Source organism: Octopus bimaculoides, chromosome 6 (assembly GCF_046866305.1).
Source record: "Octopus bimaculoides isolate indiv1 chromosome 6, ASM4686630v1, whole genome shotgun sequence".
NCBI classification, from domain to species: Eukaryota; Metazoa; Mollusca; class Cephalopoda; order Octopoda; family Octopodidae; genus Octopus; species Octopus bimaculoides.
The window spans coordinates 58,727,527-58,754,203 of record NC_142933.1 but is presented as its reverse complement, the minus strand read 5'-3'; the positions used below and the strand labels follow the sequence as shown (position 1 = coordinate 58,754,203).

At 40.1% G+C, this 26,677-nt stretch overlaps 1 protein-coding gene across 2 annotated transcripts in view; it reads right to left on the bottom strand.

Annotated features, from left to right (window-relative positions):
* LOC106871664 (protein rolling stone) overlaps positions 1 to 26,677 on the bottom strand; it is an 85,632-nt gene that overhangs the window by 19,211 nt on the left and 39,744 nt on the right. For both annotated transcript variants that reach the window (XM_089353957.1, XM_014918251.3), the window contains exons 2-3: positions 25,316 to 25,431; positions 3,193 to 3,415 (exon numbers count right to left, since the gene is read on the bottom strand). In XM_089353957.1, coding sequence (XP_089210083.1) covers positions 3,193 to 3,415; positions 25,316 to 25,423 — 331 coding nt within the window. In that variant the 5' untranslated portion in view covers positions 25,424 to 25,431. The remainder of the gene's footprint in view (positions 1 to 3,192; positions 3,416 to 25,315; positions 25,432 to 26,677) is intronic.

Genomic DNA, 26,677 nt, shown 5'->3' with positions numbered 1-26,677 from the left:
TGAGATCGTTGCCAGTGCCCCTGGACTGGCTTGTGCGGGTGGCACATAAAAGACACCATTTCGAGCGTGGCCGTTTTCGTGCGGGTGACACGTAAAAGCACCCACTACACTCTCTGAGTGGTTGGCGTTAGGAAGGGCATCCAGCTGTAGAAACTCTGCCAAATTAGATTGGAGCCTGGTGTTGCCATCCGGTTTCACCAGTCCTCAGTCAAATCGTCCAACCCATGCTAGCATGGAAAGCGGACGTTAAACGATGATGATGATGATGATGATATACATATATATATGTATATATATGTATATATATACATATATATATATATACATGTATATATATATATATATATATATATATATATATATATATATATATATATATATATATATATATATATATATATATATATATATATATATATATATATATACATATATATATATATATATATATGTATATGTAAAGAAGAGCCAAGCACTAATTGTGGTGGGAGGGGGGACCTGTGGAAGGGGTAGACCCTAGAAGGCATGGGATGAAGTGGTGAGAAAGGATCTTTGGATGCTGGGCCTCACTGAAGAGATGGCAAGGGACTGGGAGACATGGCAATTTGTAGTACTTGAGAAGACACATCAAGCTAAGTAAAATCACTGTCTTCAACATTACATGCTTGTTCTTTCAGGTGTTGGTTCCACAGAAAAGCACCTGTGCCAGTGCTGTGTAAATGCACCCATGCTAGTGCGGCATAAACGCACCTGTGCTGATGGCACATAAAAAGCACCCAGCACACTGTTAAGTGGTTAGTGTTAAGCATGACACCCAGCCATAGAAATCTTGCCACAATAGACAACTGGAATTTGGTCAACTCCATGTTAAACAGCCCAGCCCATGCCAGGATGGAAAACAGACACTAAATAATGATCAGTATATGCCCCAACTTTTTTTATGCACTTCAAATTCATCGTTAGTACTATAATGGTTCCCCACTATTGTCTTATCCATTCTGAACAGAATTGAATTTATCAAAGAAATGTTATTTATATCAGTACTGTGAATTAGGAAAAACACTTTGCATAGGAAACAACATACCATATTGCTCAGGCTTGGATCTTATTAAACTCCCTATATTAGAGAGATAGAAAAGAACACTTCAACTCAAACAGCACCGGGACAAGCCACCAGTTTGTGTAGCAGAGACAGTCTTTCATACATTGAACTGTTTAACCACAGACAACAATGTTCCAGTGAGGTGGGCAACTAGGATCTTCATCCATAGTCATAAATGACAGAGGCCAAAGATATACAGGGTATTCAGACTCAATTTGATTATTTTTTTGTCTCCTTTTTCAGGAACAGCTTGATGTATTGGTCAATGGTATTGGAGAACATAAAGATTAAAGGTGTAGTTGAGAAAATGTTAGATGACTTGGAAGACTGGAAACCATCTGAATATCAGTAAAAGAGTTACTTGTACCATAATGATTTGCATCAGGTATCAAAATTCCAATATCATGACTGCTGTTTAATGCTCTGTGAACACTGTAAAGAATAACATGGGCAGCTGCAACAGAGACTATGAAACTGTTACCAGCAGGAAGGGACACAGCATACGTTCTGACACTGTCCACTTGCTAAAGCTCATCCTCACATCTTTGAACAGGCCTTAGGCTCAATTCAGATGGCTATGTGAAGCTATTGATGGTTGTGGTCAAATCCTGGCTTGAGAGGATTGCTACTGAAAGTCCATATGTGTGGCAGCAGGATTCTTGCTATACCTTCAGAAAAAGTCAGAAACAGTTGGAAAATTTCTACTATTTCATCAGCACAAATATCTGGCCTCCTATTTCTCCCAATTGTAATCACATGGATTACTAGGTGTGGGGCACAGTTAAGAAAGACACCAGCTGCTCTGCCTGCAGCATCCAAGGCCATGATCAAGGAGGTGCTTGAAGATCTTCCCAGGCACACAGTGAGGAATGCTTGTGCCAAATTCCAGGGTCATCTTGAGGCTGTGGTGGAAGCTGAGGGCAGCTACTTTGAGTAAAGTGTTGTCTCCCAACCATAATCTAGTTGATATTTTTTGATATTTTAAAATACATTTATTTTTGGATAGGATGTTGAGTTTATTTTCCTTTTATGAAAACTGTTGAATTTAGCCCTAACACCCCGTATAAATTATTATAAACATGATACGTGTTTGAGATTTTGAGATTTCATTTCCTTTGAACCACAACATATTCACAGAATATATATATTAAAGAAAACATACAGTACTTAAATTTTCTAAGATGTAGATTTTTCTTAGATTTATAGCTTTCAATCGTTTTTTTCTTTTTCTTTAAATACAAGCTTGCAGTGAAGTTAAATCTCTCATTTTGCCACATATGAATCTCAAGCCATAGCTCAGTCATAGTTTGAACATGTGTACAACCAAGATTCTTTCCAATGTTCACATGATAGTTCAGTGGTCTGACTAGAACTTTCTCTGAGTGGGGCCTATAAATACAGTCAAATTGAGTGCCAAAATTCAGATTGTTTTGGATTGAGTATTGTTATGCTCATCTAATAACTGTTCTCACAGCTGCATATTCAATCAAGTATAGTTGAAGAAGACCATGTTATGTCACCTGAATATTTGCTTGGTATATAACAAAAACTAGCCCCCATGTGTCGAGTTGCTAACAGAGACTTTCCCTGCGTATCATATGTTGTTTCATCTTACTGTTTCTATAACCTATATTGCATGAACACCTTTCCTATTACAGTAAAAAATAAATTATGTTCCAACACAAAAAAAGCAAAACTCCTATTACAAATAAATAAATTACAATGAAACATAAAACTATAACAATGACTACTACAATATTTGATTGGTATCCTTCCTTATCAATCCCGGAGTGTTGAAGGGCGACCCTGATGAGATCACAAAAAGGGACATAACTAAATACTTCAGACTACATTATCCTATCCTTTATCAGGTCTGCTATCCTCCACATTCCGATCTTTCAAATATGTATCACAAAAGAAGTGAACATTTTTATTATATTAGTTTCTCACAAACAACTTTATATATACTTCTACAAGAAAAGGGGAAGACAATGTAGTCAACAACAGTACATGATTAATGCATACAGTATAGACTCCAAAGATTTTTATTTCATATTTAAAAGGCATAGAGAATTTTTATAGCAACTTACCTCTATTATTAAACCTTGCTATATATTGAAAGCATATTACTATTACCAGATCTGTTAAGACTGTCAAGGACAGTGATAGGTAACCCCATATTGTAGCATATGCCAGGATTTTGGTAACGTTATCGAGATCACTTTGAATAAAAAAAATCGTCAAGACTCCAGCCACGTGGTAAATGCTCCAGAAAATATTCCATATTAGATAGAAGTGTTTAGGTCTCTTAAACTAGAAAGATAGAAACCAAAATTAAATATTGTTTTGGATACAGAAAACTATGAAGTTTACATAAGACACATATTTTCTCTTAGATACTTATTGAATGAAATATTATGAGAATCCAGATCAAATATACAAGGATAGTGTGTGTGTGAGAGAGAGAGAGTGAGTGTGTGTGCTTGTGCATGCGTAGTATGCATGTGTGTGCACACGTGCATGTGTGCATGCTTGAATGTATGAACAGAGAGATGTATGGTAAACTTATGGGTATGTGTTTTTCATAAAGACACTTTCTTAAGCTCACTATGAAAAAGTATATGCTATTATTAAACCATGTTTTTTGCTCTGTAACTAGAATAGCAGGACTGATTAATTTTAATACTTCTACCACTTCCAGTGAACAAGTACTCAATTCCCTGACCACAGAGAGATTAGTGGCTTAATAGTTATTTATATTAAACATAAACTTAAATTGGTCAGCTGTAATTTTTAAAACAGCACAAGCATTGACAACAGTGATTTGATGACTGTAAATGTAAATCTTTAGTATACTCTGTGGTTGGGAAATGAGAAAGTTGTCTCTTTTTACACCAAGGATGAAGTGTGTAGTCACAGAAACATCAAGATGTTCCAGAAGACTTCTGTTTGGTATGTAATGTTTGTCTTTTTTATGTTGGTATATTTGGGAATCATTTGTTCCATCATTTATTTCACACTAACATTGATCATAATTCCAGCTCAGGTAGAGTTCTCTCAGAAAATAAACACTTCCATTCAATGAATTAAAACACACCCAGTAAAGTTTGTGTGTGTGTGTGTTTGTACACACACACATTAGCCTCATACTCACATACACAGGCACGTGTCCACCTACATATACATATACACATTAGCTTCATACACATACACATGTGCATGCATACACTTATATACACATATCCCAGATCATTGTTGTTTCCCTTGCCATCAATGCATCAAGCCAACTTTTTCTCTTTCCAGTCCTTTCAGCATGCCCTCATCAGTTAACTCAAACATGTTTTTCCTTTCCATCTCTTTTCTCTCCTTATCTATCCTTTCTGTGGAAGAATATGAAGTTGAAAAGTTAAAGACTTCTGTTTTTCCTGTGCATAAACCTAATACACTCTGTTTATTGTTCTTCTGCCTTTTGTGTATGTGTGTGTGTGTATGTGTGCGCATGTGCACATTTATAGACTGTATATATGTGGTCACCCCAGTTTGATTCTGTGTGACTGAACCGCCTCTTCTTTCAGACTTTCATCTTCTTTTCAACCTACTTCTTGGATTATTGTCCTCTCTTAACGACTACCTTACCATCAAACTCCAACTGGATTACTATTGAAACTCTTTACTACTTGGATTACAAGGTTCTTGGATCTTACTGTGCACTGTTGTTGATTTGTATCAGACCAAGTATTATCCCACCATATTTCCTATCTGTTGCATCCAACTCTCTTTCACACTTTCCAACACATCGAAAAAAAAAAAAAGAAAAAACCTGTTTATCTGTTCACATTTCTTTCCTCAGTCACTGCCTTCACTTTAACCTAACCCCTAAAGACTTCCATCTCAACTGCTACCCAACTCCCCATGCTACCTCCTCCACCAGACACATCCTCCACACGACATCATATTGCCCTAGCCACTTAGCCACATGCCTTCACTAAACTTTTTGCAAGTGAGCTTAATTCTATGATTATAATCTCAAGCATGCAAACTTAAAAGCTTATCAAGTGTACATGCATGTGTGCATACATGTGTTTGTGCACACACACACGTTTGTGTGAATGTGTGCATGTATAAAGTTACTAAAAAGGGAAAAAGAATTCAAGACAATTGTACATGTGTAAGGTCGACATTCAAATAGATAAATAATTTAATGGTAGCTTATTAGGTGTTTGCTTCAATGTTATACCATACTACAGAATATGAATGAATGTATACGTGTGTGATGTGGAGCTGAGTTAACTTGTTCTATGCATGAGCCTGGTGTTGCTATCCAGTTTCACCAGTCCTCAGTCAAATCGTCCAACCCATGCTAGCATGGAAAGCGGACGTTAAACGATGATGATGATGATGATGATATATATATATATATATATATATATATATATATATATATATATATATATATATATATATATATATATATATATATATATATAATATATATATTTATAACGTGATTACTGTATGTCACTTTTGTATCCTACACTATAACAGTGTGATATAAAAAAACCATGGAATGAGTTAGACACTAACTGTCTTCACTTGAGGTATTCCCAAATACTCTGCCAACAACTGTAATCAATTCAAAACAACTCTCAATGAACTATAACAACTTCTCAACAATTTCCTGTGGCTCCATGAACTCACTAATGACACTTTTTGACTTCCTGTTATTTCTCACCTCTCGCTCTCAGTCAAACACGTTGCTACTTACATGAGTTTGGCAAGTCCATTCTCACAGGAGAGTGTCATGATTCTCGCCAAAACATTTCCCCTTTTGAGATTTGGTTTCTGCAGGAACTTGTTTATTTAATTTTATTCTCTTTTTTCATCATCACTTTTCCCTTTGTAGAGATTTTAATTTCCTCAGAAGTTTTAATATTTCTTTCACTTAGGGTCTATTTCTAGTCGTTCTGTTTGTTTACATTTTCTATTGCTGGTCTGCCTAGGTTTCACCTCTTTTGGCGTTGGAATATCAAACAAGTCATAACAAACTTCCATCGGTATTTCTCCTCTTTCTACGATATGTCTAGTCTTCAACTGGTTCAAATGTTTGTTCTCTCTTATTTGACATTTTATTTTGTATATCATACTACCAATTCTTTTTGTCTCTACACCATCCTCCCAACCTTGTCTTCCATTCTTATATATTTTGAAATGAATTTTATCTCCCACATTAGAATATTTTGTTGCATTTTGGGGGTTTTCTCTATAAGTTTTCTTCCTTTTTTGTAGATAATAAATCTATCAAAAATTGATTTTATCTTCCAGACAAGCATTAGCTCTGTGGGCAACTTGCCTGAACAGGTGTTTGGGTTAAGTGTTACTCTGTAAACCTTCAAGAATTGAGTTAGTGCTGCATCATTGCCTAATTAATTTCCTGAGTTTTTAGTGCTTGTTTAAATGTGTCTACAAACCTTTCTGCTTGACCATTTGATCTCGGGTGCTACAGCAGAGTAGAGATATGATTGACTGCACAGACCTCACAGAAAGTTTTTAATTCATACCCTGAAAACTGCATTCCGTTATCCAATACTATGGTGTCTAGGACTCCATATCGTGCAAAAAGTTCATAAAGGAACCTTATTGTTACCTTTGAGTTTGTTTGACTGCATTTACATATCTCTGGTCTCTTGGTACAGCTATCTACTATGATCAGATAATACATGCTATTTACCAGTCCAGCAAAATCTACATGTAGCCTGGACCATGGACTGTCAGTCTTAGGCCACGATTGGAATTTCACTGGTGGTGACTTTACTGCAAGAGCACAACCTCTGCAGGATTTCACCAATTGTTCAATATCACAGTCTATAGTAGGCTAATACACGTAATTCCTCATTACTGATTTCATTCTTGAAATCACTGGGTGTCCTATATGAAATTCACTTAATACATGCTTTTGTAGTGTTGCTGACACTACAACTCTTTGTCATACATCAACACATTATCACACAGAGAAAAATGGTTAGCATTTGTGTTACATATATTTTTCTTTTCTTTCATTTTTGTAATGGTGTAGGTGATAAACAGTTGAATGATCTCCCTTGCAAGAAAGATTATAGAGCAACCTCCCTTTTCTAAGTTTCTTGAAGCATCTGTGTCATGAGACGTGATTCTTAATTATTCAAGAAGCTTAGCGTATCTCTTGGAAGTTTCTACAATGTCTAGCGTTCCATTAATAAAAACAGCTTGCGAACCCGTCTTTTTGCTTCTTAGTCGATCAAAGAAAAACTTTTCACTTCTGATGTATCTCTTCAAGTAGTCAACAGCTCTCTTATTAGGACTTTTGGTGAGATTTCACTCACATTGGACCTTAATCTCAGACGAAGTTTCCAGTGGGTTTTCATCATTGCTGACCTTCTTCACCCAATTTTAGGACCTGATTTTCTCCATCATTTTTTGCTATTAGTGGATGTCAAAAGAAAGAGATTTGTAGATAGCAGTAGACAGTTTTGCACTTTAGGAAGACATTTCAATTCCACTTCTGTCAGCCTACTATTTTTTATTGCAGCTGAATCAGACAAATATTAAGCATTGCTTCAATCCTATCCTGAGTTAACAAATTTAAATTTCGATATCAATGCTTCAACTCATACATTTACTCATCATATAACCACCAATGGATCTCACGTCCTAGATGTTTACCACCTGAAAAACTCAAAGCTGCTAAAGCAGAGTTCATCCATATGCTCCAGCTTGGAATAATTCGTCCTTCAAAGAGCAGCTGGTCACCACCACTCCGTTTAGTGAAAAAGAAATCTGGTGACTTTAAACCCACTGGTGACTATAGATGACTCAACGCTATTACCACTCCAGATAGGTACCACTTCGACAAGATTTTGCATCTTCTCTGCATAGTTGCATTATTTTCTCAAAAATAGATTTGATACTAGCATACCATCAGATTCCTGTAAACCTAAATGATATTCCGAAAACGGCTATCGCAGCTCCATTCAAGTCATTTGAATTTCTTACCATGCCCTTTGAGTTAAAGAACGCCGCCAGTACTTTTCAATGTTTCATTGATGAAGTAATATATGGATTAGATTTCGTCTACGCCTATATTGACGATCTTCTCATCGCTAGTTCTTTTGAGAAAGAACATGTGATTCATTTGAAGCAACTTTTTGAAAGGCTTTCTCAATACAAAATACGTATCAATGCTACCAAATATATTTTCGATGTGCTTTCTCTCACTTTCCTTGGACATACCATCGATAAGGATGGAATTAGGCCTGTAGTGGCGCGAAATTATAGCTGCCATTGAGGAAGTACTATTCTGCGCATGCGCAGGGGACTTCACCACCGGAAGCCCCTCGAGTTGCGCATGCGTAGTAAAACTCGTACTTAAGAGAGAGTTTCACTTTGTTAAGCGAGTTGAGCTGAGACCTTCTACGTAACAACACCTCGCTCCTCCACGAAGCACTTTTACACTGTTCTCTGGCAGGCATCAAGGAAGACCTTTACCTTCCATTACCAAACTACAACTTAATCAGCGGCTGCTAAGCAGAATGACAGGAATTGTGAAACCAAGCATCATAGTCATAAATAAAACCTTTTTAATATGTTGTTAATTGTTCTAATGTCTCTTCATATACAATGCTGTTGAAAGGTGATAGAGAGAGACTAAAGTCTCTATGACAACTATCATACCAACCTGTTTACAGGCCTTTGCCAGAAAAAGTTGAGGCTATCGTAAAAATTCCAGTTCCCACTTCATTAAGACAGCACAGGCAATTTCTTGGATTAGCTAATTTCTATCGACGCTTTATACCCCATTGTGCTGAAACTTTATACCCTCTCAACAAATTGCTATAACACCGCAGGAAGAAAACAGAAAAGATAACTTTAACTCCTGCTGCAATACAAGCTTTCGACGATGTTAAACATAAACTCTCTCATGTCTCCATGTTGGCTCACCCCATTCCTGATGCCAATATTTCTCTTGTAGTCGACGCGTCCGAAATTGGTACCGGCGCAGTCATTCAACAACTCCACCATGGCAGATGGCAATCTCTGGCACTTTTCTCTAAGCAGTTAAAACCAACTAAAACTAAATATAACGCATTCAGTCGTGAACTATTAGCGATTTACCTTTCAGTTAAACACTTCCAACACATTTTGGAAGGGAGAAAGTTCACAATATTTATGAACCATAAGCCATTATCTTTCGCTTTACACTGCAAGCAAGATAAATTTTCTTTGAGAGACATTCGACATTTGGATTACATTTCACAATTCACGAGTGATATATGATATATTTCAGGTCCTGAGAACATTGTTACAGATTCTTTATCCCGTTTACCTGTCAACGCGTTATTTTCAACTGAAGAAATTAACTTGGACAAAATGTCTAAAGATCAACCATTCATTGATTTGAATAATATACAACCAAAACTAATTCCTTTCGACCTCGAATTTTCCCCAGTTGCGACATCAAACAAACAGATCCTTTGTGATATTTCTTCTGGTAACCCTCATTCTTTAGTTCCTGAAAAGCATCGCCGTATCGTTTTCTCAGCACTACACAATATTTCACATCCTGGTATAACAACAACATTGAAGCTTATTTCAACTCATTTTGTTTGGCTGAACATGCGTCGAGACATGGCTAATTGGACTCGTACCTGTATCGATTTTCAGAAATCCAAAGTACCTAAACATATCCGTGCACCATTAGGTACTTTCTCCACTCCAGATGCACGATTCCAGCACATACATGTTGATATAGTAGGACCTTCACCTACGAGTCAGGGCTACATGTTTTTATTAACCTGTATCGACCGTTTTTCCCACTGGCCATAAGTCATTCCACTCACAGATATCTCTTCTCTAACTGTGGCACAAACTTTAGTCACAGAATGGATTTCTCGTTTCAGAACACATGTAAAAATAGCAACAGATCACGGACGTCAATTTGAAGCTAAACTTTTCCAGGAGCTTACCAAAATTTTAGGAAGTAAATACATCCATTCCACTAGTTACCACCCAGCTTCGAACGGTATGATCAAAAGATTTCACTGACAGCTTAAAGCTGCATTGTGTGCTTCTGCTGATTCATCTCGATGGATTGAATTTCTTCTAATTGTTCTCTTGAGTCTACGCTCTTCTATCAGAGAAGGTATCGGATATTCTCCTGCAGAATTACTTAATGATTCTTCCTTGACGCTACCTGGTCAGATGATTGTTCCTGCAAACACACAAGATATCGACACTACAAGTTTCGTTGAACGCCTGGGTGACTATATGTCAAAGTTACCACACATGAACACCAGAAAACAAGACATTAAAACATATTTGCCTAAGGACTATTCATATTTTTGTCTACAACGATGCCGTTAAACATCCTTTAACAGCACCGTATGCAGGACCCTTTTGTGTGCTTTCTTGCACAGGTAAAGTTTTCACCTTAGGCCTTAACTGTCATAAAGACAGTATTTCTGTTGATAGACTAAAAAAAAGGTTCAAATAGAAAAAACTATTTCCACCCCCACTACATACAACACACGCACAGCATTACAAACGCATCTTTTACACTCAACTTCACAAACACTGACTACCAAAAGCGGTAGACGTGTGCATTGGCCCAAGAATTTAACAAATATTTATTACATTTGAACTGTGATATTATTTCTATGTTTTGACATTTTATGATGTATACATTTTTGTTATCTTCATTATTGTATACCGTTACCTCTGCCGGTGTGTAGTGGTGTAGGTAGATAAATAGTTGAATGATCTCCCTTGCAAGAAAGATCATAGAGCAACCTCCCTTTTCTAAGTTTCTCGAAGCATCTGTGTCATGCGACGTGATTCTTAATTATTCAAAAATCTTAGCGTTTCTCTTGGAAGTTTCTAGAATGTCTAGCGTTCCATTAATAAAAACAGCTTGCTAACCTGTCTTTTTGCTTTTTAGTCGATTAAACTTAGAGCTATCTACGTCGTTGCTATGTCCGTCTATTTCTCTACGCCACCACTTCCTATCTCTGAACTTTCTTGCATAGATTACATTCAACTAACTTCTACAATTTGATTTCATGTATCACCATCAAAAGAAGAATAAAAAATATTGTTATGTAGTAAATATATAGATCTTGAATTTATTCATTCATCTCTCTATGAACTCTTGTAATAACATACACGCAGCCACATCAACAACTTGTACTGACTATACACCTTCAATATTTCTTTCAGCTTTGCAATGAATTTGTCATTCTCCAATTTTAATTTTATATCTTGAACAGTTACTAGCAGCTCCCGAATGACGTTACACAAAATGTTTTTTTTTTTTTAAATTTTCCACTCGCAATGCGGTAATCACGATATCTTCGAATAGTCCTGTACTTTTTGGAATTAGCCTTGATAAACAATCTGCTTGGCCTAACCTCTTGGATGGTATATACTCCATCTTAAAGTCGTAATTCAACAATATCGTACCCCAGCTTTGTAACCTATTTGCAGTATGGGTAGGAATTCCTTTCTCCAACCACAAAATTGTTAATAATGGTCGGTGGTTAGTTTGTAGCTGAAAACTTCTACCGTGCAAAAATCTGTGAAATTTCTTCATGGCAAAAATGGTCGCTAGAGCTTCTTTCTCTATTTGACTATAGTTTTTCTCTGCCGCTATCAGAGAACGTAAGTCATGAATCACCGCTTCTATATTACTGTCTTTATACTTGTGTAGTATTATTGCTCCTATGCCGTAATCAGAAGCGTCAGAAGCTAGAAAAATCTCTGCTGCAGGATCGAAATGAGCCAGCAACAAATCTGATATTAATATTTTTTTAATATCATCAAACGCCTTTTGAAAATTATTTTACCAATTCTACTTCACATCTTTCTTTTAGCAAATTATTTAGCGGAGCTCTCAATTGATGCATATGTAGGAACGACCGTGCGAACTCAAAAAGGAGAAATGGTGACGAATGGAAAAACAGAGGACTCCTTTTATTTAAACGCGTCGCATGGTCGAACACACAAATAATATATATCAAAGATGATATACAAATATGTTATACTACGATAACATAAATAGCCAGTAATGAGACGATAGAAAAGACAACCGTATAAGATGAATAACAGAAATATTTATTGTGGCATAAAGATGTATGTGAGAGTGTGAATGCGACAAAGAAGAACATAATCAAAGACAGGCCGTCGTACAAAGAAAAGTATGTATGTGAGTGATACATGTATGTGTATGTGAGATATTACAGCAGATAGAAAGAGAGTCAGTAACCGTGAGCATTTATACCAGTTCTTGAGTACACAATTGGAAGAGTCTGTATGTGAAAGGAGTTGAGGCTGTGTGTGGCAGGGCTGATCACTAGTTGTGATGTGGTGGCTTCCATGCCGGGCCGTGATTCTTGTTATACAGATGTTCGTCGCTCGTCGCTGGCTGAAATCTCTTGTCTGTTTATTTATCGCGGTGAAGCTGAGTCACCTAACAGAATCGAAGAGAGAGATGTGCCGCGGTGGTTTAGTTTGGTGTACATAGAAAGTCGTGTTCACTATGGTTGGAGACGTTGGTGGCGAAAAGGCTGCTTGGTAGTAGTCGTAGTCTCGTGTTGCTGATGTGGCTACGGCGGTGGTAATCGTTGGCTGGACGAAGCTGTTGAAGTGGTCGCTGGCTGATTGTTGCTGCTGCTGTCGTGTGGTACACGGAACAGATCTCAAAGAGAACTGAACCGAGACAAATTTGCTGGGTATGAATTGCTCTATTTAAAGCCTTCAGGGGGCTCCAAGACGGTAGTAGAAAAACACTATCACGTGACCTTATTAAGGGCTGTGATTGGTCAGTTTGCGTTCTGGCGGGAACGGTTCGAAGAAGTTGCCGCTTCGAATATTAATCAGTCACGTGATGACAAGGAGATGGGTTCACCGCTACGCCCGCGCTTGTTTATATTTAAATGAGAAGATTGTATGTAATGGCGATCGAGGTATTAGTTTCACTACACATATTTGCTATAATTCGCTAGACCTAGAAAAGCTTGCAAAAACACATTTTACATGCTCGACATGCTGATCCCAAGATTCACTTTTAATTAATATATCATTCAGGTATGGAATTGCGAATTTACAGTTAACTAACATTGCATTTGTAGCGTACAACTTCAGGGAAACTATACTCTCTCTGTTATATATACATAAATACGGACGTAGTAGATAACAGCTAGCCTTCGGCCGCACCTTTGGACCCTGTTGTTTCCACTACTCTGATTGGTTGGTATTGGCGCAATTTGTCTCTTGCTCTATTGCGCGCCAAGATGCAACCCAACCAATCGCAGCCTTCAGATAAGGTCACTTGAGACAGTCTTTTCTAAACTTCCGGTGAGCATCGTATAAAACGCTAGCTTCACACCATCTCAAAGTCTTTCGGTTCCAGACTGAGCGAGCGAAAGAATATTCGACTAGAACCTTGCAAAGTGGCAATATTATATTACTGCCGCTATATCTGGGACGTAGGACGTCCCGGATAAAGATTAAAAACATTCTCCCGGAGGTAGAGGTAGGCTGGATCGTGGCCACCCCACTTTATAAACTAGAAGAAAAAATAAAAATCATACAAATCACAAGAGACGGTCCTCAAAACTGGCTGGGCCAGACCCTCGAAATCCTGGCCAAAGCCACAACGAACGACTTAGAGGAGCTACCAGAAACGATAATAATGGAGGACATAAGCATCCCGATACATGTGGAAGGCAGAAGGCCACGCTGCTTTAAGTGTAGTAAAAAAGGACACATAAAAGAAAAGTGTCCGGAAAACAGGAAAACAGACCAGTCTACCTCTACCTCCTCCAAGGAAGATGATCCCCAGGAGGGAACATCGAAAATCAAAAAGAAAAACGAACAAGGAAAAAAAGTTGCAACCGCGACAAGTATAACACACACAGAAACCAAAGAAGGTGCACTCCCACCCACGGAGGTCGAAACCAAAAATGCACCCACCAAAGTGGGTGAACTCCCGGCCACGAAGGCCGTTACCAGGAGTTCAGCCAACCAAGAGGCGACACTCTCAGGAGTGACCGCCTCCTATGAATTTATAACGGACAGCGAGGAGGATACACAAGTACCCACAAATGGATATCAGGTATGTTCGAGGAAAAGGCCAAAGAAAATGGACTCCACGAACAAGGAACAAACCCCGAAATCCAATGTCGCAAAGTCCGGAAAAACAGAAAAAAGAAAGAGGGAGAGGAAAATGTCGTTTATAGACATACCCATAACCATACCCAAATCAAAAGACCTAGTAACGGTCGCCTATAAATAGATTCTTCTGTATATAGAAATGACTTTAAACAGAGTCCGATAATAACTGCAAAAATTGCGAGGACTCTGTACTACGACGTATCTAAACTTCATCCCAAAGACTAAAAAACCTGAAAAAAGTATTCGACCCGCCGGTTGAACCCTTTCTGGAGGAAACAGGCGAAAGTAGGGATATGGTCTCAAATGTTTTGAGAAACATTCCCCTAGAAAGATAAATCGTAAGTGGCTTTCTTTTCTTCTACGTCTTAGAATGGCCGTGTTAAACATTGCATGTTTGAATGTGCGTGGCCTGAGCTCGAAGAGGAAGCAGGCGTGCTTCCTCGACGACCTCAGGTCACATGGTATAGATGTGATGGTTATTACAGAGTCCAGACTGGACAGGCTGCAGGCCTTCTCGGCCCTCCTGAACAACAACCTTCACCTCATTTGCTACACCATAGAGCGGGTGGGTAAAATGCATGGCAACGGTGGGGCACTGGTGAATTTAGACCAATCTAAAGCGTTCGATAGGGTTGACCACGGATACCTGGCGGCGGTCCTTCGGGCGGCCAGATTTGGCCCGACCTTCCGAGGCTGGATTAAAGCCATGTACGGCAATATCGAACCAACAGTCTGGGTGAATGGGTTCTTCTCGAACTCCTTCGCGATCGAACGTTCGGTTTGTCAAGGCTGCCCCCTGTCTCCGATTGCTGCGGAAGTTGAGGGACGTGGCGTGGACCCGCATGATCCTTGTAGTGGAAGGAACGTGACGGCATACGCGGATGACGTCACCATCATCGTGTCGAATGAAGGGCGTTTACCTCGCATAGAAGGCGCCATCAAAGGATACGAGACGGTGGCAGGGGCGAAAATTAACCAGGAAAAATCAGTCGGCTTGCAACTCGGCACCTGGAGGGGAAAGTCGATGCCTCCCAACAGCGTCGTCGGGCGCTGAACGGAGGGCCCGGTTAAAATGCTCGGGGTCTGGTTTGGACCGGACTTCCAGGTGGAGAAGAACTGGAGTGAGGTGACGAACAAGGTGACAGCTATAGCCCAGAAGTGGTCTGGGAGGAGGTCATCCTCGTTGGGAAGGGCGGAGGTTGCGCAGGTGTTCATAGCATCGGTGATAACCTACCGCCTAACCGTCGTGCCTTGCTCTGGTTTGTGGCTGAACAAGCTGGAGCGGATACTTTTCCACTTTTTGTGGGGAGGAAAACTCCACTTGTGAGGCGCTCCATCTGTTGCCAGAAACCGTCAAAGGGTGGCCTGGGGATACCCTGGCTGATGATGCGCAAGCACGCGTTGAGGCTGAGGCATCTTCGATGTCACCTGGATGGTGAGCAGGTGTGGTCAACGCTTGCCGAGCAGGACTTCCCAAAGTGTGAGTCTCTTGTGGATTTAGGAGCATGGATCAAGCGGAGACCCAAGACGGGGGAATGGCAGGTGGAGTGCAAACAAACACTTTCCCTCTTCTCCCGGGTGAGCAATGCTAGCAGCAGGGTTACCACAGCGGATATTTATAGTGGGTTGGTAGAGCTTAAGTCTGACGATGTCCTGGAGGAGACTCTGGGCTTCGATAAGAAGCAGCTAGCCAGCCTGTTCGGGAGGACCTTCGGGTCGAGATTCCTGGATAACTACCAGAAATCCTTGACCTGGCTATGCTACCAATCGGCCTTACCGGTTCGGGAAAGGTTATCGAGGCACAGATATGACCCCCCCCTCCATCAACGTGTCCGAGGTGCGAGCGCGCCAGTGAAACGGTGACGCACGCCTTCGTACACTGTGAGGAGCTGAGGGATTTAATAACTTATGCCGAACAACTGATGTCGGATGCAGAAGGAGTATGGCTCTCGACTGAGTCCATGATTAAGATTGTACCACCTTCCTCTCTTTCCAAAGAGAAGAAGGCAGCATTTCTCTGCGTAATAACCATATTGAAAGAAACGGTATGGAAGACGCGTTTGGAAGGAATTATGACAGGACAGTTCATCTCCAGACGAAGATTGGTGAACTATTTCACCGCCCATCTTGTTTTCAAGATCCGTCTGGAGAGGAGGAGTCTGCCGCAAAGAGTGTTTGCGAAAAGATGGGAGGATATCGTAAGAAAGTTGAGTATGCAAGGAGCCATGTCAACACGGCCGGACGGGGCATAGAAGGAAAAGAAAAAAGAAAAAAAAAAGGGAAATCAGCCGGCAGGTTCGTAAGACAACTCAAACAAAAAAAAAGAGAATTTAAAAGTTTTTTTATATTTTATATATATTTTTATGTACCATATCGCATTATATCATATTCATTATAACATCCATTATAACATTCATCGATAGGACACTCGTAAAAGGCTGAAGACCATATATATGTTTTTGTCTGTCCTTGTTTGTCCCCTCTATGTATCCTACTTATTAGGAATAAAAGAAAATCTTTCGGTTCCAGATCTTTTGAGGTCTAGCCACTGACCACAGAGCACACATCCAGTTCCAACGATGACACAACAGCAGCCACATGGAGACTCGTCAACACTCTTCCAACAGCATGCGGCAATGTCCATCTTCGTCGCTCCATCTTCTTAACGTCAGCATCATCTCTCTACGTACATACCAACCAGCAACGCTCGCACAGGTTCTATCTCCATACTGTTTGTGAATTACGGTACCATTCAAGAAGAGTGGTCCTGGTGTGTGCACTCGCACACTCGCGCATCCGCGCTAGCTAGTCGTGACTAGTCGATCCTACAAGGACTATCTAGCGCGAATGCGCAAAACATGTATGAGGGGGTTTTTTTTAAACAAAGTAAATAATTTTTTTAAACAAAGTAAGTAAAACACAAAGTAAATAATTTTTTTTTGTTGAATCTTCCCCACCTTACTCTTAAAACGTCGTTTTACGTTCTTCCAGGGTGTATTTTGGTGTCACATCTATTTCAGTAATCCCATTGTACGCACTCCAACAATCGGAATATATAGTCGTCCCTGGTTTGATAATTTTTTTAATAAGTGGTAGAAGGGTTTCAGAGGAACGGTCAGGTACAAAGACTAAAAACCTATTTTTATCCTCTCTATCCCATCCTCCGTTGTATTTGCGCTTGCACATCATAGATTCATCTATTTCTACGATGTGCTCAAGTTCATCAATTTGGTAGGGGTTACGCAAAAGATAATTACTTGTAATGTCCCTCATGTACTGGTACCATTGAAGAACAATAGATTTTGAAAGATCGACTTTTTAATGGACGCTTTACCAAAAACAGGTAGTGTATAATTCATTTACTTTGTTTAAAAAAAATTATTTACTTTATGTAAAAGAATTATTTACTTTGTTTAGAAAAAACACTCATACATGTTTTGCGCATGACGCGCACCCGCACTAGGTAGTCGTAGGATCGAATAGTCACGACTCGCTAGTGCGGATGCACGCGTGAGCGCACCGGGACCACTCTTCTTGAATAGTACCGTGAATTACTTCACCATGGTTAACAGCAAATACAACCTTCTGTAACAAGAGATCGGCTCTGCATCGTAGCCACAGCTTCTTGATACAGCATCTCAGCTACTGTGTACTTTGACTACAAACTGGTATTTATCATCCTTGTGTCTGGACATTCTTCTAACGTCATATTATAGACTCTTTCTATGCTCTGTACTTATCGCACACACATACATCCATGTTTGTACACACACACTTTGTATACATGACGGCCTATCTATTATTATGTTTATATGTCGCACACATAGACACACATGTGACACACATGTTAACATATAAATAAAATCTTCTCAAACATTCTACCCCGGTTGTGTCTCTCTTTTCCTTCTGGAACTTGTAGTGGCGCGAAATTATAGCCGCCATTGAGGAAGTACTATTCTGCGCATGCGCAAGGGACTTCACCACCGGAAACCTCTCTAGTGCGCATGCGTAGTAAGACTGGTACTTAAAGAGTGAGTTTCACTTTCTCAGACAGTTGCGCGACAGACATTCTACGTGACAACTCCTCGCTCCTCAACGAAGCACTCTTCACCTCGATGCCTTCGATGGTGATAGCTTCTTGCTTCTCTGGCAGGCATCAAAGAAGCTCTTAACTTTCTAATACCAACTGCAACGCAATCAGCGGCTGCTAAGCTGAATGACAGGAATTGTAAAACAAAGCATCATCAAAAATAATACTTATATTTATTATGTCGTAAAATTGTTCTAATGTCTCTTCATTTATAATGCTGTTGAAAGGTGATAGAGAGAGACTAAAGTCTCTATGACAACTATCAAACTTTTACACTGGTGACCCCAAGTACGAACACGAAATTTTCTCTCACACAACTCGTCAACAGGACAAAGAATGAAAGAGACAAAGAATGAAAGAATAACAAGTATTTGCTACAAAGCCACATGGTGTCAATTCAATTGGACTACATAACCTCAATAGGACAACTGTATATGACGACAGACACACACGCATTTAATTTCTCTATCCTGTCCTGCTTATAACTCTCTTGCGAAAAAAAAAAAATACGAGAAGGTTGGCAAAAAAATTGTTTTCCCTGCACGCAGTACAAGCAACACACACACTCACACAAACAGAAGAAAAGAAAAATAAACAAAAGCAAACACCATTGTTTTTTAGTTTTACGAAAAAAATTTTCTTTCTCTCTCTTGTGCAACTGTTGTTTCAACACACATAACAAGAAGAACAACAAAATTTTTGTTTCTTATCATCGGCTTTGTTTTTGTGTCCTCGTATCGAGAAAATTTTATTCCTTGTTCCCTTTCTTTCCTTTCACTTTGACGGAATCATTTTCAAACAAATATGTCTTCCCATATGTTGCCACAATTCACTGGTGATGCCATCTTATGGTTCGCGCAACTAGAGGCTCACTTTGATGCCTACGGAATTTCTCCGACAAATCAACTGAAATTCCTCTATTGTAGATTGCCTACAACACTTGCGACATCTGCCAGGGATCTAATCACATCCCCGAACCCAGACGCCACTTATGCGTCTATAAAGGCAGAAATATTGCGAAGAACCACGAAGTCTGCCGAGAACAGATTTAATGAACTGATGGCTGATGAAGAATTAGGTGACAGGACTCCTTCAGAGTTCTGATGACACCTAAAGGAGTTGAGCGGTGAGTCAACTGACGCCTCTCTCCTACGCAAGATTTTCTTCTCGTGTCTGCCGGCTCACGTGCGCACAATTTTGGCGGCGGCGCTTGACGCCAACACTATAGATCAAGTTGCCACCATGGCAGACAAAATTCTTGAATTTTCCGCACAGCCTGCATACGGCGCCTGTGTCTCTTCTGAGGCTTCATCAATAGCCTCACATAAATCCTCCACTTTTGATGTTCTTGCCGACAAAATTGATGAACTTACGCGACGGGTGAATGATCTGTGCCGTGCCAAGCGTTCTTTTTCACGCTCTCGTGACAGATCTAGAGGAAATTCACCTTCCAGAACACAACCAGGTATGTGCTATTATCATGCGAAATTCGCTGATAAGGCACACAAGTGCATTCAACCGTGCTCCTATAAAGGATCGGAAAACTTCAAAGGAGGATATTGAGCACGTCTATTTCTTCCTCTGCACCTACCTTTAATCGTGCAATATTTGTCCGGGACCAGGTGTCGAAGAAGTACTTCATGGTTGACACCGGGTCTTGTTGTAGTATTTGGCCTCTTCGCTTCAGTACTGACAAACCTAAGCGTTCGCTTATAGTGTTGCACGCCGTTGATTACTCCCCGATAGATACATTTGGTCAGCTTTCTCTACGGCTAGACATTCAATGGATTTTTGTCATAGCTGACATTCCGCATTCTATTTTGGGTGCAGACTTTTTAAATCATTTTAACTTGTTGGTAGATGTTCGGCGTCGGAGGCTTGTCGACGATTCGACATCCCTTTCTACGCCGGCAAAGAGCTCTACCAACTCCCTTCTTAGCCCAGAATTTTTTATTGCCACCGCTGGGGATGTTTTTCATTCTCTTCTAGTTTCCTTTCCGGAGCTGGTGGACATCACTTTCAAGCCAGCAAAGCCCGCTCATTCCACCCTCCATTATATCAAAACAACTGGGCCACCTGTTTTCTCGCGTCCACGACGTTTGGCACCGGACCGCCTTAAGACGGCTAAGGCCGAGTTTGAACACATGCCTGATACGCCCCTCCACCAGCCCATGGGCATCTCCCCTTCATTTGGCGCGTAAAGGTGATTCTGATTTTCGTCCGGTGGGGGACTATCGGCGACTCAATGCTGTAACGGTCCCAGATCGTTATCCAATTAGGAATTTGCAGGATTTTTCAGCAAATCTACACGGTTGCACTATCTTTTCCAAGATTGATCTGGTTCGTGCTTATCATCAGATTCCAGTTAATCCAGAGGACATTCCCAAAACTGCCATCACTACTCCTTTTGGCTGTTTTGAATTTCTTTTTATGAGTTTCGGTCTGCGGAATGCGACAAGCACTTTCCAAAGATTTATAGATGAAGTCGTTCGTGGACTTGATTTTGTATTCGCCTATGTCGATGACATACTCATCGCTAGTGATACAAGAGAGAATCATCTCCACCATTTGTCACAACTTTTTCAGCGACTCCGCGCATATAATGTGAAGATAAACCCCGATAAGTGTCTTTTCGGGCAGTCCTCCCTGGAATTTCTGGGACACTATATTGATTCTAATGGGATCAAACCTCTTCCTGTTAAAGTCGATGCCATTCAACGCATCGCCCCTCCAACTTCTTTGCGACAGCTTCGCCATTTTTTAGGCATGGTCAACTTCTACAGAAGATTTATAGACCGATGTGCAGACAAGCTACTTCCTTTAACAAGGTTACTACAAGGCCATTCTAAGAAGGATGCTCAACTAACTCTTTCTGCAGAGGCGTTGTCTGCTTTTGAGTCCGTCAAACAGGAATTATCCACCGTTCCTGTTCTTGCACATCCGGCTTCTGATGCTCCGCTCTCTTTATCTGTAGATGCTTCAGATTCTGCGGTTGGTGCTGTTTTGCAGCACACCGTAGATAATCAAACGCGAACTTTGGCTTTCTTTTCTTGCCAATTGCAGCCTGCCGAACGCAGGTATAGTACTTTTGATCGTGAGTTATTAGCGATCTATCTGTCGGTTCGGCATTTTCAGCACCAGCTCGAGGGACGGGAGTTTGTGATTTATACTGATCACAAGCCCCTTACGTTCGCTCTGTCTTCTAAAACAGACAAACTCTCTCCTCGTGCTTTCCGTCATCTGGATTATATTTCACAGTTTACAGGTGACATTCGTCATGTGCCAGGGAAGAAGAACATCCCTGCTGATGCTCTCTCGAGCCTCCCTGTCAGTTCTATTTCCTCTCCTGCAACAATTGATTTACTTGCTATTTCGCAGGACCAACCTCTTTTGTCGACGTTAGATTTAACTTCGCCAAAATTCAACAATTGTAAATTTGCCTATCTTCCACTCCTTTCATCAGAAGGCTCTATATTGTGTGACACATCCACCGGTTCTCCTAGGCCTTTAGTACCTGAGAACCATCAACGTTCTGTTTTTGATGCCCTTCATTCCTTGTCACATCCGGGCATCTCTGCAACAGTAAAACTTGTCACTGCTCGAATTTTCTGGCCCAACATGCGGCGATCAATTACCACTTGGGCACGCTCTTGTTGAAGTGCCAGAGTGCGAAAGTCCATAGGCACGTTCGTGCCCCACTCGGACAATTTCATTCTCTAGAGGCCCGTTTTCGCCATTTTCACCTTGATTTGGTTGGACCATGGCCTGTGAGTCGCGGGTTCTCATATCTCTGAACCTGTGTTGATCATTTCTCCCGCTGGCCAGACGACAGATCGTGGTCGACAATTTGAAACAACATTATTTCGTGAGTTATCACGAATCCTGGGGGTGCATCATATACGCACCACCAGCTACCATCCCACTTCTAATGGGTTGGTAGAGCGTTTTCATAGGCAACTAAAGGCCGCATTGCGCGCCTCGCCCAATCCGCAGTCATGGACTGAATTTCTTCTTGTTGTCCTACTTGGATGCCGGATTGCGGTTAAAGCAGACCTTGGTTTTTCTGCAGCAGAATTATTGTATGGAACCACACTGGCATTGCCTGGTACAATGTTGGTACCAGACAAATTACAGCCTCTAAATCCAGCGTCCTATGTCACTCGATTACGAGATTATTTTTCTAACCTTCCTACTATGAGTCCCCGGCAACAATCTCCACCTTCTAAAGTGCCATCAGACATTGATTCTTGGACACATGTGTTTGTTAGGGATGATTCTGTCAGAGGACCCCTTGTTTCTCCTTATAAAGGACCCTTTCGTGTGCTCTCTCGCACACCCACATTTTTTTAAATAGACGCTAATGGTCGTACGGAGACCTTGTCTGTCGACCGTCTGAAGAAAGCGTATTTTGATGAAACTACATCTTCCGTTGACAATACTGACATACCCTCTTTTCAACCTTTGCATACACCTTCATCGTTGAGAACTACCACAAGTGAACCCTATGTCACTAGATCTGACCGTACAGTGCACTGGCCGAAGAAACTCTCCAAGACAATTTATATTTGACTGCATTGTATATTATTACATTTTTCAGCATTCCTTTCATAAAAAAGGCTCAAACTGTGTTTTTTCCCTATTAGTGCTGAACACTCAGACATTTCTTGCGCCACTGCATCAATCACAAGTAATAAAGGAACTGCAGTGACGTATGCAGAAATTTTTTTTTTTACAGCCAACAACACTTACCAATCTGAACTTGACTTGTGCCGCTGGAATATTACTTTCCTTGTGCATTGTATTACATTGTTGGGTATTTCCATTCCCTGTATTAACGAATTGTTTCTTATTCATTATATGTCTATAGCCGCATCTTGTTTCAGGCGCCCACTACAACCCTTTCCTTGTTCGTGCTAGGCACTCGGGGGGGGGGGGGGCATTGTAGTGGCGCGAAATTATAGCCGCCATTGAGGAAGTACTATTCTGCGCATGCGCAAGGGACTTCACCACCGGAAGCCCCTCGAGTGCGCATGCGTAGTAAAATTGGTACTTAAAGAGTGAGTTTCACTTTCTCAGACAGTTGCGCGACAGACATTCTACGTGACAACTCCTCGCTCCTCAACGAACCACTCTTCACCTCGATGCCTTCGATGGTGATAGCTTCTTGCTTCTCTGGCAGGCATCAAAGAAGCTCTTAACTTTCTAATACCAACTGCAACGCAATCAGCGGCTGCTAAGCTGAATGACAGGAATTGTAAAACAAAGCATCATCAAAAATAATACTTATATTTATTATGTTGTAAAATTGTTCTAATGTCTTTTCCTTTATAATGCTGTTGAAAGGTGATAGAGAGAGACTAAAGTCTCTATGACAACTATCAAACTTTTTCACACTTATACTTATTTATCCTTTTTCATATTTTATTTGTATCGACCGTGCAATATACTAAAGGAGCCATTCTCGTCACCTCTCCTTTCGCACGGTCTTTTACACATTCATAACCTTTTGAAAAATTGCATGTGTGACTTTTGGACCAAACAGTGATCTGTAATATAGTCCTTTATGCGTATTCACTGTTAGGTATTTTGAGCATTCCTCGTCTACTCCAATTTGCAGGTACGCATCAGAGAGATCCAGTTTCGAAAATATTCTTTCCCCCGTTTAACTTCGCAAAAATATCCACCGGAGTAGGTGGCGGATAGTGACACGTTTTCAGACATTCATTCAAGCCAGTGAAAACATCGGCACACACCCTGATTTTCTTATTCATTTTTTTTAAAATACACACTGTTGGAACTGCCCATTTTGCATATTCCACTTTTTGGATGACTCCAGTTTTCTTTAATCTATCTAATTCTTCATTGACATGTTTAATCGCAACAAAAGGTACCGTTTGAACAGTGGTATTGCGTTTTCCTTAATTTGGAAATATGCCTCAGTCTTAGAACACAAACCTAATTTATCCAACACTTCAGTAAAAGCATTTAAAAAATTTTTTCTTCAATTCATCTGACGCCTTATTCTTACTGGAAGAGCAAACTTTTTAAACTTTTGACTACAGGAACTGTCCTATATTTGCCGAATTTCAAAATCTTTCTTTCTTACAGACTTTATTACTCACCATGTTTCTATCACTGTTTTGTTTTGATCTGATTCCAACTAATTTTTACTGTTGCTAGAAATAACAGCCATTTTCTCCACGTCAGTTGATAAGAAAATATTTTTGTTACAGCTTACATACACCCTATGCTTACCACTGACATACCATCTTATGTAATTTCTAAAGACTCTTATGTCGAACTATCTGAACTGCTCTTAATGATTTTTAGCCATCTATATGAACTTTTGGCTATTTTCATAGCAGTTGATGTATTGTTCATTTTTATTGGACACTGTTTAGCTCATGCTTTTTTCTCTTTTTTACTGCATGTCCCTTTTGTACATTTTTGTTCTTACTATTTGTTGTACGTTTTTTTTCCTTGCTACATTTTTTTTGTTGCTTTCATATCTTTCCCTCATGATCATTATTCAGGTCCAAGAGCAGTTGTAGCAGGAGCTATGCTTATTATTTGTTTGTTTAGACTTAAATAAGCACCTAGTGGCGTATTTCGCCTGTTTTCTACAAGTGGGCACATGACCAAACCCGCTTGTGATGGCTGGATACTTTAAGTTATTCGATCACACCACTTGCCAGACCAGAAAAGTGCAGTGCCTTTTCAGCCTGCTGATAGTTATAAATAAAGAATTTATTCTAAGCATTCTCGGAGAGGAGAGGGTGGTCAGCAGAGATCTTTGACGCCATGCTTTGTGTTTTTGCTGCACATTCATCATGTACAAGCTGCAAAACAAACGACATAATGTGAGCATGTTGAAGTTAAAAAATGCTAATAATGCTAGGAATAGAGAATATATTACATACTGATGCTGTGCAAAAATGTACTGGATACTGATATGTGAGAAAGAAATTTTCCAAATTGAATTCTTCCTTCAGACTTCGAATTAAGCTTGAACGCGCTGTATTGGACATTCTGTAAACTGTAAAAATACAGAATAAAAAAAAAAAAATAAATGACAGAACAGTTAATGCTATTCATTTCTTCAATTTTTGTTATTATTATATCTATATTTGCGTTGTGTCAGTCAAGTACTGAATAGGATTTAATCAACTATTTTTTCCTCCTAAACATGAGGTCTTATAACTGTGAGAAACCAGTCTTTTAACTTAAGGCAAGGTGGTTTTATTTTTAAGGAGAGGCTAAGTCAATCATTATGATATTAAAGATACTTATTAAGAGACATCTGATGCATCTGACTTTTAGTAATAAGTTCAAATTATGTTAAGCTCAACATTACTGCTCATACCTCTGACGATGATGAAGTATAGGGTTCATTCATTACATCCTCTACATGAGTTGACTTCGTCAAAAAAAAAATCAATTTTCATTTCTATCAAATTTATAGTCAAACTCTTTCACTAGACAACAAAAGGTTTCTTTCAGTTTCCGTCCACCAAATTCCCTCAAAAGGCTTTGGTTGACCAGGTACTAGAGTAGAAGACACTTGCCCTAGGTACCACGCAGAATATTCTGGCTTTTCAGAGACAGCTTTCTTTTTGTCCATTTCTGAGTGAGATTGACCACCCTGACCTCTTCTCAGTTCCTATCCAGCTCAAAACCAGACTCCAAGCACTTTCACCGGACCTTCCGTTTAGCGACAGAAATTATCACAGGTGAACATGAGCTTGTCTCTCCAAGAGCCTAGTAGCAAACCCATTGATTTGTCCTGGTTTGTGTATGTTCCTATACCTATCTGATATTCTTTCAGCATAGTGTTGATCGTGTCTATATCTGAAGTGTTTGACACCATGACAGTGACGGCATCTGTGTATGCAGACACACCTCACCTGTGATCTTGTTCCAGCGGGATACCCCTCAAACACTCCAGCCTTCACAGCAAAGTTTCAAATGCCAAAACATAAAAACGGCGAGAGGAAGCAACCTTGAAAAATTGAGCGTTCAATGCTGAAAGGTTCCAAAAGGTGGCCATTTAATTTGATTCGCAAACAGATGCCACTATACATTGTGGTGATCCAGCCTCTGCAGACGGGACTAAAACCGACAGCTTTTACAACAACCATCAATTAGCAATGGTTTGCTTTGTCAAATGCCTTGTACTGGTCCATATTGACCAGTGCCCCTCCAAAGTCAGATCTATTCCCAACCCATTCTGCGATGTATCACATGAGGTAGGGGCTGTGGTGGATAGATCTGCTGGATATTAC